Source organism: Cydia fagiglandana, chromosome 3 (genome assembly GCF_963556715.1).
Source record: "Cydia fagiglandana chromosome 3, ilCydFagi1.1, whole genome shotgun sequence".
NCBI classification, from domain to species: Eukaryota; Metazoa; Arthropoda; class Insecta; order Lepidoptera; family Tortricidae; genus Cydia; species Cydia fagiglandana.
Window position 1 is genome coordinate 14,400,893 of NC_085934.1, and position 16,183 is coordinate 14,417,075.

General features: G+C 40.9%; 2 protein-coding genes and 1 non-coding gene across 3 annotated transcripts in view; 1 reads left to right on the plus strand and 2 right to left on the minus strand.

The window, feature by feature from the left end:
* The window catches only part of LOC134680180 (adenylyl cyclase-associated protein 1), a 55,171-nt gene extending 52,012 nt beyond the window's left edge, over positions 1-3,159 (plus strand). Inside the window, exons 8-9 of the mRNA XM_063539257.1 lie at positions 463-606; positions 1,875-3,159. Of these exons, the coding sequence (XP_063395327.1) occupies positions 463-606; positions 1,875-1,961 (231 nt within the window). The 3' untranslated portion in view covers positions 1,962-3,159. The remainder of the gene's footprint in view (positions 1-462; positions 607-1,874) is intronic.
* Positions 3,160-3,222: 63 nt separating this feature from the next.
* The window catches only part of LOC134680164 (mucin-2-like), a 60,622-nt gene continuing 47,661 nt past the window's right edge, over positions 3,223-16,183 (minus strand). Inside the window, exons 10-13 of the mRNA XM_063539235.1 lie at positions 15,870-16,004; positions 15,015-15,298; positions 7,308-7,477; positions 3,223-4,015 (exon numbers count right to left, since the gene is read on the minus strand). Coding sequence (XP_063395305.1) covers positions 3,650-4,015; positions 7,308-7,477; positions 15,015-15,298; positions 15,870-16,004 — 955 coding nt within the window. The 3' untranslated portion in view covers positions 3,223-3,649. The remainder of the gene's footprint in view (positions 4,016-7,307; positions 7,478-15,014; positions 15,299-15,869; positions 16,005-16,183) is intronic.
* Trnai-aau (transfer RNA isoleucine (anticodon AAU)) lies at positions 12,348-12,421 on the minus strand. The gene has a single exon. It is a non-coding gene; the product is annotated as a tRNA-Ile (tRNA).

Below are 16,183 nucleotides of genomic sequence, written 5' to 3' on the forward strand. Positions count from 1 at the left end.
TATCCATGCATATCAATTATTAACGTGAAAGTGGAAAAATACAAATGTAAACAATATCGTCTGAAACTTTAAATGGGTGACAATGACATGACACTGTCACGTCACAACTTCTGTGCACAGTTCTATCTTTGAATTGTTAATTAAATGTCAATAGTATCTGAAAAGTCTCGATATGGTTGTTTATTATTTAACTAGGCATGATTGTTGACTTCTAACTTCATTGTTATTTTTGTTCATATTTTATGTTGTTTCTGCAAGTTTCTGTATTTCACAAAGGCGAATTGACGTCAACTGCTACGTTATTATTCCCACTCACGATGCATTAATGAATGGTACATCACTTAACAATATCCCATTCATGATGCATTAATGAATGGTACATCATTCATATAATTAGAATCGTGTTGATTGTTTGTACAGTAATGAATGATGGTGTATTAATAAAATGTTGTTGATCGGCAGGTACTGGGCAAGGTGCCGACCATCTCCGTGGACAAGACGGATGGGTGCCAGATCTACCTCTCCAAGGACGCGCTCGACGTCGAGATCGTCAGCTCCAAGTCCTCCGAGATGAACGTGCTAGTGCCCAAGGGCAACGGCGACTACGTAAGTGAACGATCTTTTCCCGGATCTATATCTGAATCCCTAAAGTCTTTTCTCCTATCTTTGCATTCCCTAAACCATAACCATATAAAACCATAGTTTGTCATAATGATCAGTTGTCCTAACACTAAAAACCCTAATTTTGGTTTCCCTAATTATTGATTACTTATCCTAATGTTATTAAGCATATTTTCTTGTTTGCGAGGGTCGCAGTTCTAACCCTAACCTAACCTACTTTTGTGGCAGCAAGTTCTAAAACCTTTTAAAGAACCATTTTTCAGAACCTTACATTTATGGAAAATAATCGTTATGACAATTGATCGTTAGGGCATGTGCCCATTAGGACAAACCAGTTAGGGCAAGTGACTTTAGGACAAACGTTGTTAGAGATTCAGAATGACACTCTCTTTTCCTTGGGGCCTTACCATAATGTCCTTACTGCGATCCTAAAGCTGAATTGTTAAAGGACGGAGCTATATAAGTCGCATAACTCCGTCCCTTAGCAATTCAGTTTAGGTCCTAAACAGAATCTCAATAAGGACATCACAGTAAGGCCCCTGATTCCTTATAAATTACTTCATTAAAAGGGAGGTTCTTTCTGTTTTCCTTGTGCGATTAATTTTTATTTGCGAAACTTTTATAACTTTCTTTTTATTAGGTACCTAATTGCTAAAGTGCTTTCACATGATAGACCTTGAACTCGTCATACACGTGTTGAAAACTGCTGACATGTGATCGACGTATTTCAAACATTAAGGGCCAGTTGCACCAACCACATTTGACAGACTGATCAACGTCAGCCGGCGCGCTATAACTATGAAAGTTTCCATACATAAAAATTTAGCGAACTCTTTAACGATACGAACAGTTTGGTGCAACCGACCCTAACTCATCTGAGACTGATAATTTGTGTAATATCTTCCAAGCAAGCTTGTCACTTTATTTTTTTTACTTGAAATTGTAAGTTACTATTATAACTTTCAAAGCCTTACGAAACCTACACTCATGGACAAATTAAGAGGAACGAAAAAAAAAGTTTAATCACTGGATTACAGCACTCCTCTTTCATGAGTAGGTATATAGATTAACATGTAAGTATAGGTACCTACTTCGTATCTGAGGAGAGCTTAAACTGTCGTGTGCCGCAATTATTGTTTTCAAATATGTAGTTTCATCGTACGCGGATCCGCCGTAAAGGACCAATTAGGTAATTTAGTTAAACGGTATTGAAATTTGTGGAACTGATAACTGACGGAAATATTTTGTTGCAGACGGAGTGGCCCGTCCCGGAGCAGTTCAAGACGGTGGTGACCAAGAGCGGCGGGCTGTCCACCACGCCCGTCGAGAGCAAGGGCTAAGCCCGCCGCGGCCCGGGAACATTTCCACCACACCCCGCAACCGGGCTCACGGCCTTGCTCTCCGGTTGACGCCATTTGATTCTCTTTACCTTACAATATGACGCTGTAGGCAGCGCAAAGCATCAACTAGAGACCGAGGCCTAAAAGTCGTGGCAAATGACCGTTACTGCAAACGGTGATGATTATTTCAAATGTTTATTATTTTTTGACATCTCGTTTTTGTGAAATCACATTTTTCCGTAGTGTTTTTTATTACTCTAGTTTTTTATTTATATCAATTAATAAATCCTATTTTTAGTATTATTCAATTTATATAAATTTGCATTTTAATTTATTCGGTTTAGTGTCGCCCCTGACGTACAAGTGCCACGGCTTGGACTACTCGTTTGCGGGGTTTGATTACCATACACTATTAGTGCGCTCAAAGCCGGGTCTATCAACTACCCGTTCATTTTGTTTATTAACATAATTACTTTGCACGGTCTAGTTGTAACTTCTAACACACTAGAGTTCGTATCGAAATTGTATCCAAAGCACAAAATGTTCTCGGGCACTTGATTTTTTACGTGTCCAATCTGATTTTGCCAATGTGAATTCGTTCTCCCCTCATTTCCTAGTATTTAAATGTATATCTTACGTGACGTAGCAATCATTGTAACTCAAGTATTTACTGGCCTTTTGAGATGTATCAGAATGATGTTCCTTGCTATATATTTTTTATTAAAGAATCAGTCATGTGTAAGGCGAGGGAGTACCGCTTGGTACGGGATTTAGTTAAGTTAGATAAGGCGTGTGACTGTATCGAGTTTGGAGTTAGGAATGCTTTTATTGGTCTCGACATTTGCTGACACTAGCAGTGATTCTATAACCCCGACTTGTCTCGCAAAATGCTAAAATTTACTTATCAACGTTTGAGTAATCGAGTTATCTCGAGCGGTTTACTGAGATTTTCTAATTTGAGACGATTATAATTTATTGGTATTATAATTTTGAATTTCTTTCGAGTAAGTATTATATAAATGTAGGCAATAATGAATCAGTATAATTATATTCCGTTTTATTATGAATGTGACATTGCTATTAAGAATACTATTGATAATGCCATCATTTTGAACATATGAATAATGATAATTTGTAATACAAACGTTTGCATTTTGTTAATTTATTTGTCGAGAGATTAAACTAAGTTTTAAGGAAATGTGTATTTATTTTTTAAATCTTCCTATAATTAATCCTAAAAGCAAATAAAACAAAAAAGTACTTATAGTGATTTCAAATAATAGATCTTTATTCCAGGCATGGTTTACATCGTCCATTTGAATGGTGACGTCGTTATTCAAACGGAAAAGGTCATCCATGAATTTCAAATAAATACTTTTAAATTTAAGCTGTCACGAAGTGGTTAACAAAACAACAGTTCGGGTACAAAATAATACTAATATCTATATTTACAAAGCGTACTCGCGTTCTAAATAAATATGGCATAGTCAAAGATATCAGCAGAGATTTGAGACGGGAAACACGGACTGAACTTAGTCGTAAACTAATCGGGTCTTTACATAAACCTAATTGACATTTTTTAAAATGTACACTACGTTTACTTAAGTATAATTAACATATCAGTCGCATTTAAGAAAGTAACTACATAGTACTGGCTTATAAAGTAGCTAGATCGGGCTAATCTAGTGTCAATCGGGATCGAGCGCGCTGGAGTTGAGTCTGCTGCTGGCGCACTGCCACTCGTCGCTGCCGTCCGAGCACTCGAGGAAGCCGTTGCAGACGCTCGAGGGCGGCAGGCACTCGCCGAGCGGGCAGCGGTGCCCCCGGCACGTCTCCAGCTTCATGGACCTCCGGTTCTCGGCCGCTTCCAAGTCGTAGTAGAAGTCCTCGGAGTCGGTGTCGGTGGTGGTGTCGTTGAGCTGGTGCGCCGCGATGACGCCGTCGATCCAGTCGATGTAGTGCGACACCTTCGTGTACACGCCGGGCCGGTTGGCGCGCGCGCACCCGTACCCGTTGCTCGTCACTCCGTAGATGTACCATTTGTTATCCGCTTCCTGAAATGTACGATCAGTTTTAATTTTCGCTTGGTGAAACATCAACAACGAGCTGTACTAGACGTATACATGGATTGCCAGCTGAACTATAGACGGATCTACACGGCTCAATACATGTAACGAGTACATATCAACACTATTGTGTGGTAACTGGCTGTCAATCTTTTACAGTTCAATATGTAGTAATGTAATTTCCGCGAAATACCTATCCTACAACCTACAATACAACACCCAAGGGATGCCGTCTAGTTTTGTTGTTAAACTTCCCACAATAAATTAATCAACATATCAAATTCCGTAGTCTGTAAGTACTTATTCATATTCAAATTGACGGAGTTGGGGAAGAAATAAATAAGTTTGCTTTTGTCATTATAATAATAATAACCTCTATCAAAAACTTCGTCCTCGCACGGAGAAAATTGAAATTCGTTTTCCTTATTAAAAAGTTTACGGTTCCCAAGCCCTCAATCGGCTCACTGGCAATTAAATTAACATATATTTTGCGATTTCGTTTAGATACTTTTTTGGGAACATCTGGCGAATTAGCCTGCAGCTTAATTGTTTATTAAACGAGAGTTTTATCCGTGAAACTGGAAATAAACTTGGTTGATAATGGTACGTTTCACGGTTATTTTAATTTAAATGGAAAACTCCTTTCATCGGGTAGGTACCTGGTTGTTTTCAACTTCCTTGAATTCCGTAATACCAGGATACAAAGGAACCTCTCTATATCACGCATTTCTACCGTTTGCATCCGTCCTTTTGACAAAGCGGCACGTGGGGGAATTTGGAAATGAAATAATTTGGCCTACATACGAGGGGCGGCTGAATAGTAATCTCCTTGGTCAAAAAAATATTAAAATATGTTACTGGTTGCAATGCAATTTTATTCGTTATTTATTCTTTTTTCAAATTTTGTGCACCGTGCAGTGATCAAATTCTTAACAAAAGAAGGAAATACGCCCTCGCATATCCGAGAGCGTATGTTGCGTGTGTTTGGTGATTCGTGCCCTTCAGAATTCACTATAAAATTTTGGTCCAAGCAATTTAAAATTGGTCGTGAAAGCTTGGAGGATGACCCCCGTAGTGGAAGGCCGATTTTTGCGGTTACGGAGGAAAATGTAGCCAAAGTAAAAAAAATAATTCTAGAAGACCGACGGGTGAAGCAGTGGGAGATAGCCCGAGATGTGGGCATAAGTAAAGAGAGAGTTAATGAAATAATTCATACACATTTGAACATGTCTAAGGTGAGTGCGCGCTGGGTCCCCAGAATGTTAACGCCTTTTGACATGGACAGACGGGTGAAATGTTGTAAGGACTTTTTGAACATGAGTCGGGGGAAAGAAGAAGAAATTATGTCAAAAGTAGTGACGTGTGATGAGACCTGGATCACACAGTGGGACCCAGAAAGTAAGCAAGAGTCTTTACAATGGAAGTTCAAAGACGAGAAGCCTCCTAGGAAGTTTAAAGTTCGACCGTCAGCTGGCAAACTTATGGCTACGGTGTTCTGGGATATAGAAGGAATATTAATGATTGATTATTTACCAAAAAGAACTACCATGAATGCCGAATATTATTCTAACCTGCTACGCCAGTTAAGGGATGCAATAAAAGAAAAAAGGAGAGGCAAATTAAGCAAAGGAATTTTGATGTTACACGATAACGCACCTGTCCATACTGCCCGCACAACGCAGCTGGTTATGAAAGAATTAGGCTTCGGTACCATTGACCACCCACCGTATAGTCCAGACCTAGCCCCCTGCGACTATTTTCTCTTCCGAAATCTGAAGAAAGACCTCCGAGGTAGAAAATTTTCTACTGATGATGAGATGAAGGCTGCTGTAACGGACTTTTTTGACGACAAACCAAAAGATTTTTTTTTTCATGGGTTAATGTCATTATTTGACAAATGTAATAAGTGCATTTCCCTCGAAGGGGACTACATAGAAAAATAAAATAAAACTGGACACTACAGTCTTTTATTTCATACTTAGGTAGATTACTATTCAGCCGCCCCTCGTACTTAACTAATATGGCAGTTTTCTCATAAAATCTGAATTAGACAAGTGCAAAGAGGTACGCGAAATTTAGACGCGTTGGTGGTCTGTTTTGGCAATCACTGGCCAAATTAAACCGTAGAGTGTAACACTTCGTAAGTTTATAGCGTTAATTATTTAGCGGTTTATATATATGTAAGTAGCTAAAGAGAAGGCAGAGGACCGCCAAACATGGAAATTGCTCCACCGACAAGAGTCATACTCTTAAATATATATGATGATGATGATGATGTAGCTACATAGGTATCTACGCTGTCCGAAAGCATGAAAGGATCGTGTAATTTAACGATTACTACAGGCTTTATATGTATGACCTGTCCAGCATACAACGTGTTTCGATACCTACCTAACAATGTACCTAACCATGCGTGTTTCGGATCGTTAGGGTCTCCCCTGATATATCGACGCGCATTCGGCAAAAGCCGATAGGAAAAAGCTTTATGTCCACGCAATAAGAGCGAAAAAGCCGTCGACGCGTCGGCAGGCGCCGGCCGATGCGAGCCGAGCCGAACGACGACTTTTTCGCTCTTATTGCGTGGACATAAAGCTTTTTCCTATCGGCTTTTGCCGAATGCGCGTCGATATATCAGGGGAGACCCTTACACAACCAACGTATCTAACACATAACACATAATGTTCGAATACGCCAGGAGCGCGATGCCATAGAATAAATCTAAATTATGTAAAAGGTACCCACTCGTTACACTGGCGCCCAACGTGGACGTCCTCACTACCTACTTTCTTTAGTTAAATAGTACCTAACACGCGTATTCGGGAAACGAGATAATCACAAGATCTAGAAACGATATAGAGATCAACTAGATTTACATTAGATATCGACTAGATGTGACTTGGCTAAGACATAAGTTATGCAAAACAAAAGATATGCAGGCCTATTCGGATTTCGAAATAATCACAAGATCTAGAGACGATTTAGAGATCAACCAGATCTACATTAGATATCGACTAGATGTGACTTGGATATCTAAGTCATATCTTGTCGAAATCGTTCAAGAGGACCTCCAGAATCTCTGAAACGTCAAATTTGACATATCTATCTTACAAATATCTTTAAATTATCCATATCGTAACTTGTTGACGTCTAGTAGAGATCTAATTTATTTTCGAAATCGAACCGCAAGTCTCAGGATTCTTCTATTTTGATGTAAGTAGATACCCAATGTAGGTACCTACCTATGAAAGCAATAAATGAGTGATCGTGATATATATGGCACCTGGCACATGAGCGGGCCGCCGGAGTCGCCGAGGCAGGCGTCGCGGCCGCCGCGCTCGTAGCCGGCGCAGAACATGTCGTCGGTGACGCGGTAGAGCGGCAGCGCGGCCGTGCGCCGCCGGCACTCCGCCGTCGAGATCACCGGCAGCTCCACCTCTTGCAGGGTGTCCGCTGGAACAATACATACAGATATTATAATACTTAATAATTTCTTATCTTTTGCACCTAACTCCGACTTGTTTGCCGACGAAAGTCATTAAACTTTTTAAAGATTTTTTACGTTTTTGCGAATAAAACATGCAATAGGTAGCTCGCTTTATTATTACTTAGGTACTTAATTTTACAGTGCATTGGTGTTAGCTGTAATGCTGTAAAATTTGATTTCAATAAATATCAATATCAATACGTTTGTTATTACTAAATTCGACATTGTGTAATAGGTAGGTACCTACTTAATTTAGGTATTCTTCATCATCATTTTAGACGGAGTTTTTCGTAGGAAACTTAATCGTCAAATGCTTAACACTGAATTGCGACCCCTGGTTAACTGAGCATAAATAATTGTATGCAGGCTCTAGAATAACCTTTCAGGGAATAATGTCGAATTAATTAACAATCACCAACAGAGTGTACTTTTTCTTAAAACAAATGCGTGCAACAATCAAAGTTACCTATACTGTAGAGGTAACCCAACTAGAGTTTGTTCGGAAATAGAAGAGTTGTGAAATGTATTGGGCCCCATAAATTCCACGACTCTTCTATTTCCACACAGACTCTAATCTATTTAACATGTATGGGATTTTACCAATCATGATTTTCAAGAGCCAAATACCTTACACCTAGGGTTTTTCAAGTGAACATTATACAGACAAAATGGGTAATAAACGAGCCTACAGAAAGCACAGAAAGATATATTGGTCGATTCCCATTTGTAGAAAGAGTACAAATGGGGTAATAAATATCTAATAAGTAATTCGCCTTTTATACGCCAACACCTTAGGTACCAACGAACGAAGTATCGGGATCCGAAAAACGTGCGGGATTACGGCTCATTTCGACCCGCATAGATATTATATGTGTAGAAGTGCTAAACGTACGTACCTTTATGTACCTACCTATTTATGAATAATATGATATAACTGCAGTTATGTATGTGTACATGTTATATATTAGTGATATCACTACAGATAAGATTAGGTACGCTAAAAGAGCCAGCACGTAGCACGTAATTATAAATATTATAATATTCAATACGTAATGGTCTAACTAAGAGGTAGCTACGGAAAAAGGTTTGCAATTTATAGAGCACCGAAATCCCTCTAATTAGTGTGCCACTTACCAGTTGCATTCCCTTGATCTCTTCGATATAGGTATGGTCGTGGCGACTAAGCCTACTAATAGCTCATTAATTTAAGGGGGGGTGGGTTACATTCGCGAGAACGTAAACAAATATCTATTTTTCTTAGTTATGAATAAGAGTAATTGAACAATAAATAAATCTAATATCTATATAAATCTATATAGATTTATATTATAAGATAAAATCTTTAATCGATATTTATTTATTTATAAGGCAGATACAAACGTTAAAAATAAAAATAAACTAACTTATCTATAAAATAAACCTAAATTAAAACTAAAAACTAAAACTAAATAAAATAAAATATAATTAAAAAATGTCTAGGAAATTGGGCCCCTTTGGCATGGTGCCGAGGACGCTGGCAGCATTTCCTCGCTGTATTGCTAAGCTAATACGTTGAGCGAGAAAGCTGCCAGCTCTTCGGTCACCAGTGAAGTCTTTAAGCCTTTTTGTGAGCTCTTTAAAAAGCTGTACAGCATTAGGACCCCACGGGCCAAGGGTCTCAACCCCAAATGGCATAAAAATATACTCGGGGCCGAGACCCCTGTACTTCTGGGATTTTAGCTTTTCGGCCGCTTTAGCCGCCGCACCTGCTTGGTTACTGGTTCCCGTCAGGTGGGAAGGGGCCAGAGTGTCTACGCAGGTAGCGTCCCACACTAGCACCCTTCCCAAACCCCAAGGAACCAGGGACATGCCGTCCGGTCTCTTGCCGTCGTCTCTCGCTATGCCAGTTGGCTCCAGTAGAGCTGGCACATTGACGGATGCAAGAGACCGGCGGATTATGTCATTCAGTGCGGCGTGTCTTGAGAGGCGGCCAGCACTTTTTTGGCAGGATAGCCCGTGGTGTCCTAATTCGTCGACTTCACTGCCGCAGGGGCACCTGTGTGGAGCACAAACGCGGACTCCAAGCCGAAGACAGGTCGCGATGCGGAGAGTGTCCGGCGTGAGGAAGGTTCCGGTGTTCGGTGAAGGATAAGCCCGGAGCCAATCACCGGACTCCCTCGACGCCGAAGCCAGTAGTCTGGCCCGTTCGCGGCCTGTGCTACGGCTTAGGAGGGAATTCACTGAAATTTGGCACATAATGTCATCCCAGCTCCTTTGGCAATTTGGAAGAGTCGGGAAATCCTTGTTCGGGCAAGCACTTGACCAAGCTTTCTTGGCTTCGTCCAAGCCCGCAGTCTCATAGTTTGAGGGGAGTCCCCGTAGGATTTTACCTATGAGACTTGCGGAGCTGTGGACTGAAGACAAAAAAGCTGGCAAGGATACACTAGAAATTTTTCTGATCCCTAGCCCACCATGACGGATGGGTAGGGATGCTTGGGTCCAGGAATGGTCGCTGAGCTGAATGTTGAGAATGGATTCCAAAGTAGACTTAATAAGGTCATCTAAAGGTAAAATAATATTTTCGAATTTCCAAATAGGGCTGCAGCGAATGGCGTATGTTAATTTAGGGACAAAAAGGCAGAATTTAAGAATTGTAATTGCGTAGTGAGGACTTATTTCAAGAAGGCGGTTTGATAAGTTTGTAAATTTGGAAATTGAATTTTGTATATAGTTTGGAAAAGATTCTTCGAAAATAGGAGACCCTAGGAGGCAAAGTGTCTCGTTGTTAACTTTTTTTATGTTTGGGGTTAGGGTGTTGAAGTTTTGTTCAATATTGTTGTGGTTAGGGATGGAATTTGGAATGTACAGTTCGCATTTGGTAAAATTTATTTCAAGGCCGATGTTCCTAAATTCGGTCTTGATTGTGGACAGGTCGGAAGTGACAATATCTACGTCACCTCCTAGGGTTCCATCATCTAGGTACCACACGTTAAATTTAGAATTTAGTTTTTTGATGATAGGGTTAATTGCCAAAGAGAATATTGCCGGCCCGAGCGGGTCACCCTGCTGACAGCCAACTTCTGAAGAAAGCACGTTCTGGCGATATAATAATTTTGTAGGATCTGCGTAGGATAGAAGGAGATAGTTGTAAATTTCGGGTATGTTATGTTTTGTTTCTGTCAGCAGGGTGTCTCTGTTTACAGAATTGAAGGCATTTTTAACATCAATTTTGATCAACACCTCGGACGTAGTGTTAGAGAGGTAAGTGCGCAGGGAGTGTACGGCTGCTTCGCACCCCCCTTTGGTGCCAAATCCTAGTTGTATTGGTTCGAAATGAGGTTTTAATTTAGATATTATATGCCGGACTGCTAATTTGGATGCGAGACGCCGAAGTGTTGTACCAACGGCTATGGGTCTCACCCCTCCATCTTTCTTGTTTAGAGCGATAAGGTTGGCGCCGAAAAGAATGGGGACTATATCAGGGTTAATGTTTCCGGTATACATTTTATTAATTAATTTTGTTATGGAATTTAGTAGCTGTTCACCAGCATCGCCTGTTGAATGTGAAATGAGGTCTTTCAGATGTTGGGGTGTGATTCCGTCTAACCCGGCTGCAGATCCATTTTTAAAAGAAATAATGGCCTCGAGGGTTTCTTTACTATTGATTTGAAGACATACCTGGCTAGCCGTTGGTGGATCGAGAAAATATGGGGTTGAAGGAGCTGGAGGGTGTTTAGTCTGTAAGGCCTGAAGGGTGTCTGGATTGTCTGGCGACAGCGACTCGCTTGAAAAAAGGAGACGGGCTGCACCTTTTAAGTCTCCGTCGCTAATTTTGTTTTCAATATACTTTCGCCGGTTAAATAGTCCCGGGCTCCTTTGGGTGTTTGCTGTGGATGGCGGAAATGTTTGATTAGAGCAGTTGTCTTTAATTTTTTGGGTAAGTGAGGTGTTAGTGTCGTCTTCATTAACGTGAAGCGTGCGGTATGAGAACAGGAATAGATTGTGCCAGTCATCGATGCTATTGTTTTGTACGCATGAATCAATAAGTTTGGAAAGATGGGTTGCAACTGTGATTCTGGCGCCACGCGGGACTCTTTTAACTAATGGGAGACTATGTTTTAAGTTACTAAGATGAAGATGGAAAGGAACTGTTGGATTGCTAGTGGTCGATGGTACGGGGGCGGAAGTGGTGGGGCTATTAGGAGAGATATTTTGAGTGAGGCAATTTCTGTGTGATTTCGTAAAATGTATATTAAGCCCTCTTACGGATTTAAAACTTTTAGTACAAAGGCTGCATGTGTAGTTTGCCGAAGTGCTGTCGCCAGGTTGGGTTGAAGATTGCATCCACACTTATAAATAAATAACTTACTTAGAATGAAAAACTACCTATACAAAAACAACAGTAAATAAGTTAAAAAATTTGACACTGTCACTAAGGGCAGTTTGACTTGCGAGCTGTGACGGGATGTGCGCAGAGATGTTGCGTTGAAGTTGCACGGTGCAAGAACTTGACAAGGCGCAGGCGTATGTTTGATGTTGACTTGGCAACGCGCGCCGTCGGACCAATAGCGTGGAGCACATATGTATACAAAGGGGTTTCAATAATGGCGACCTTTCAAAATGCTTTTAGGCGAGAAGACAGCTCAATCATATGAGCGACTGCGTTCTTACTTCCTGCTGCAAACACTTGTATGTGTGAGTCACAAGTAAAGAAAACGTTTCTGACTAGAATTATACGCCCAACATTTTTTGTTGTATTTTTATAATGTGCTTTTTATCAGCTGATGTTTGTCAAGTCTGACGTTTTTTTTTTTTCTTTAATTATATATAATATATTTAATATAATAAAAATAGAATTGGCCCATGAGGGGATCGAACCCGCGACCTTCGCGTTATTAGCACGACGCTCTAACCAACTGAGCTAATGGGCCGGTGCGCATTGTGTCGAAATTACAGTAGTTAAAGTTTCAATTAAATAAATAAACCAACAATATGTATGTCGGCGGCCGATCGTAAGATCGCAGATCGTAATGTGTAATGTTTTGACGATAGTCACATTAAACTAATATATCGGCAGAATAGGTTCGTTAGGTTGCTTCAGATGCCCGAAGGGCTAACTGCCCAGAAATAGGAGCCCCGCGTAGCGGAGCTCCGTCGACTCAGGGAACGAGTCAAAGATTTTAACGTTTCACGATATGCCTAGGAATTTCACGATATGCCTGATCTTACGATCGGCCGCCGACATGTACCTATAGTAGATGTGTCGTGTTTTTTTTAAAGTTGCTTCGTTCAGGACAAAAACTAGTTAGCTCATCTTTTTAGTGTTCCGTACAAAACTTTGTCTATCACACGCGGTCATTCAACTTTTAACCACATCGTAGTCAGCCATAATAAAATAGGCAAGTATAGGTACTTACTTAGGTACCAAATTTCTCACCGACCATCTCAATTAGGCGCTATATTTCGCATGTACATACATTTTATGGGGAAAATTAATCGGGCACTGTTATTTATTAGTACCTACTTATGGCACCGTAGTCATTACGAATAAATAAAGACCAAAAATGTCAGTCAGATTAATAATTTTAATACGTAGGTACAGTTTTAGTACAATTTTTTTTTGACGTTGGTTTATTTGAAAATCATTTATGTATCGCCTAGATCGTCCTTCTCAGGTAAGATAATAACGTATTGGTACAACGACGATTTTACCGTAAAACGGGGTCACTACACATCGCTTTTCTTTGATTTTATCTGAATTTGGTGGGAAAGAATTTATTTCACAATTCAACAACTAACCAAGACTCGAAAAATTATGTTATAGTTTTTACTTTTATCTTTAGGATTATTAGTAAAAATCGTCGTTGTTGTTGAAAATAGTGCCATTCCACCCCGTTTTACGGTAGGTACGTAAGGATGGGTCGGTGGTGTATTAGGTACCTAATACAGTACCTACGTGATTAAATAAAATCGTCCCCTTTGACAGCCAAAGATTAACTGACGCGCGCGCGACTACAGTCAGTCCAACATCAACCTACATTTCAGGCAACTGAGGCAACACATCATTACATTATCTAATGTATTTTTCAATAGCAAAAAAAAAAGCGGCCAAGTGCGAGTCGGAATCGCCCATGAAGGGTTCCGTAACAGCAAGTAACACAATAAAATTGCGGTTTACGGTTTATGACGTATAAAAAAAAACTACTTACCAAATCTTGTTCAAACCAATTTTCGGTGAAAGTTTGCATGGTAATGTACATCATATATTTTTTTTAGTTTTATCATACTCTTATTATAGAACTTACAGGGGGGGGGGGGGGGACACACATTTTACAACTTTGGAAGTGTCTCTCGCGCAAACTATTCAGTTTAGAAGAAAATGATATTAGAAACCTCGATATCATTTTTGAAGAACTATCCATAGATAACCCACATGTATGGGTTTGATGAAAAAAAAATTTTTGAGTTTCAGTTCTATGTATGGGGAACCCTAAAAATTTATTGTTTTTTTTCTATTTTTGTATGAAAATCTTAATGCGGTTCACAGAATACATCTACTTACCAAGTTTCAACAGTATAGTGCTTATAGTTTCGGAACAAAGTGGCTGTGACATACGGACGGACAGACAGACAGACAGACAGACAGACAGACAGACATGACGAATCTATAAGGGTTCCGTTTTTTGCCATTTGGCTACGGACCCCTAAAAAGAAGAACACAAAACAAACACATAAAGATGTGAGGCTGAAATGGTCTCCACTCAGCAGTGCATTCAAATACTCACTTGGTCGGTATGGAACTCTTTATTATGGTCCTATGGTCCGAAATTATTTTTATAAATATAGGTATGTACCTATCCAGTCCTTATCTGAACAAAATCTGTGACTAGGTACGTATATCTTGGTCACCTGTGATCGTTAGTAACCTGTTGACGCTGTGGCTTTTGGGTCGACTGCCGACCCTAAATTATTCTGCATAGGACGCCCCGTGGCCGTGTTTTCCTGTTTGATTTACATTAAACCCTGACCTTGAACTCAAGTAACTTATTAAATACGTCTCATGTTAAATTACAAAGGCGGTACCTAAGTAAATATCAGCTAAATTGGTACGTGCCTGCTTTTAACAAGAAAAACATTCGTAAGAAAAGCTTTACTTAGGTAAGTACATACAGTGATTATTTTGCAAGAGCCTTAAGTACATATTATTATTCGTCCGTTTTGTGGTTTGTCGTTCCCTGTAGGGTAATTCGCCAGTAACTGGCCACTTTTAGTAACTGGCCGCCCTAAACTAATAATGAATTCTATTCACAAGTATAAGGCTTCAATAACTGGCCAGCTTTCAATAACTGGTCACTTAATACTAAAAAGAATTTGACTTGTTTTTGTACCATATATATGAATAAAGTTGTAAGTATATTAAAAAAAAATAGGTGAATAGAATTCATTTTTGGTTCGGGGTGGCCAGTTAGGTACTGGGCGTATTACCCTATAGTGATGTAGGGGACATAAGTAAGTGTGACTCACGAAAGACGCGCTCGTGCTCGTAGAGCTGCCCCCAGCCGAGCACGGTGCAGTGCTGGCGGGCGGGCGGCGCGCGGCGCGGCGGCGGCAGGCAGGCGGGGCGCAGGCGCGCGTGCAGCGGCAGGCGCGCCACGCGCAGCAGCGCGATGTCGTTGCGGAAGCCGCGCGCCGCGTAGCGCGGGTGCAGCTCCACGCGCAGCACGCGCGCCGCGCGCTCCCACGGCCCGCGCGGCCACGCGCCGCGCCGCAGCGCGCCCAGCCGCGCCACCCAGTGCGCCTCCGTTGCCCTGCATACACCGATTACACTTAAACACTGTGCGCCGCTTTGTTTCGTGAAAATTATCAAACGCACACGGTTGACATTAGGCATTAAGGGCATTTTCATTTAAATTGTACTTTAACATATTCGGCGCCAAGAACCCGACTGTCGAGTACACTGTTCGTAACGACTATACGCGCTCTATACGGCAAAGACGGGGCTACGCGCTATGGGCGTAACCTGTAGCACTTAGTGGCAATGAATGTGTTAAAGCGCGACTTAAGTCGTGTTTCAGTAACGTCTAACCGTTACACTCCTGAAAAAATGTATGGGATTTGACATTGACCGTCAGTTTTGTAATAATTGCTAATCGGCCGTTAAAGGTGCGCAGTTAAATGTAAATCCCGTTAAGTACACATTATTTTTGTATTCGTGCAAAAAAGGTTAAAAAGATTTATATGTAACATCGGAGGAAGTGACTGACCAACATATACTATATGAAAACATACTTAGTTGTGGCTCAAGTACTGTCACAAGTGACAACACATCACTAGTCACAGGTCACACTTGTGATAAATCATATAAGTAGATAAACTCACTGATAGAAGCAATGGCTGGCGGAGAGCAGCCACTCGGCAGTGATGAGCGTGGCGCCGCACTGGAAGTCGCCGTCGCGGTAGAGCGCGGCCTGCCACGGCCACGCGCCCGCCGCCGCGCCGCCGCCGCCCACCACCCTGCCCCAACGCACGCGACTGTTAGTGCAAATTATAACTTGTTCCTATTGGTTTCCACCCCAGTCCGAAAGGAACAGAAAGGAATGTTTTCTCATCTGTTTCTATATTTGGGTCCTTTTCACTGTCACTAGTACCATTTGTAGAGTATATATCTGTAGTTATACTGGCTACCGTTCCTC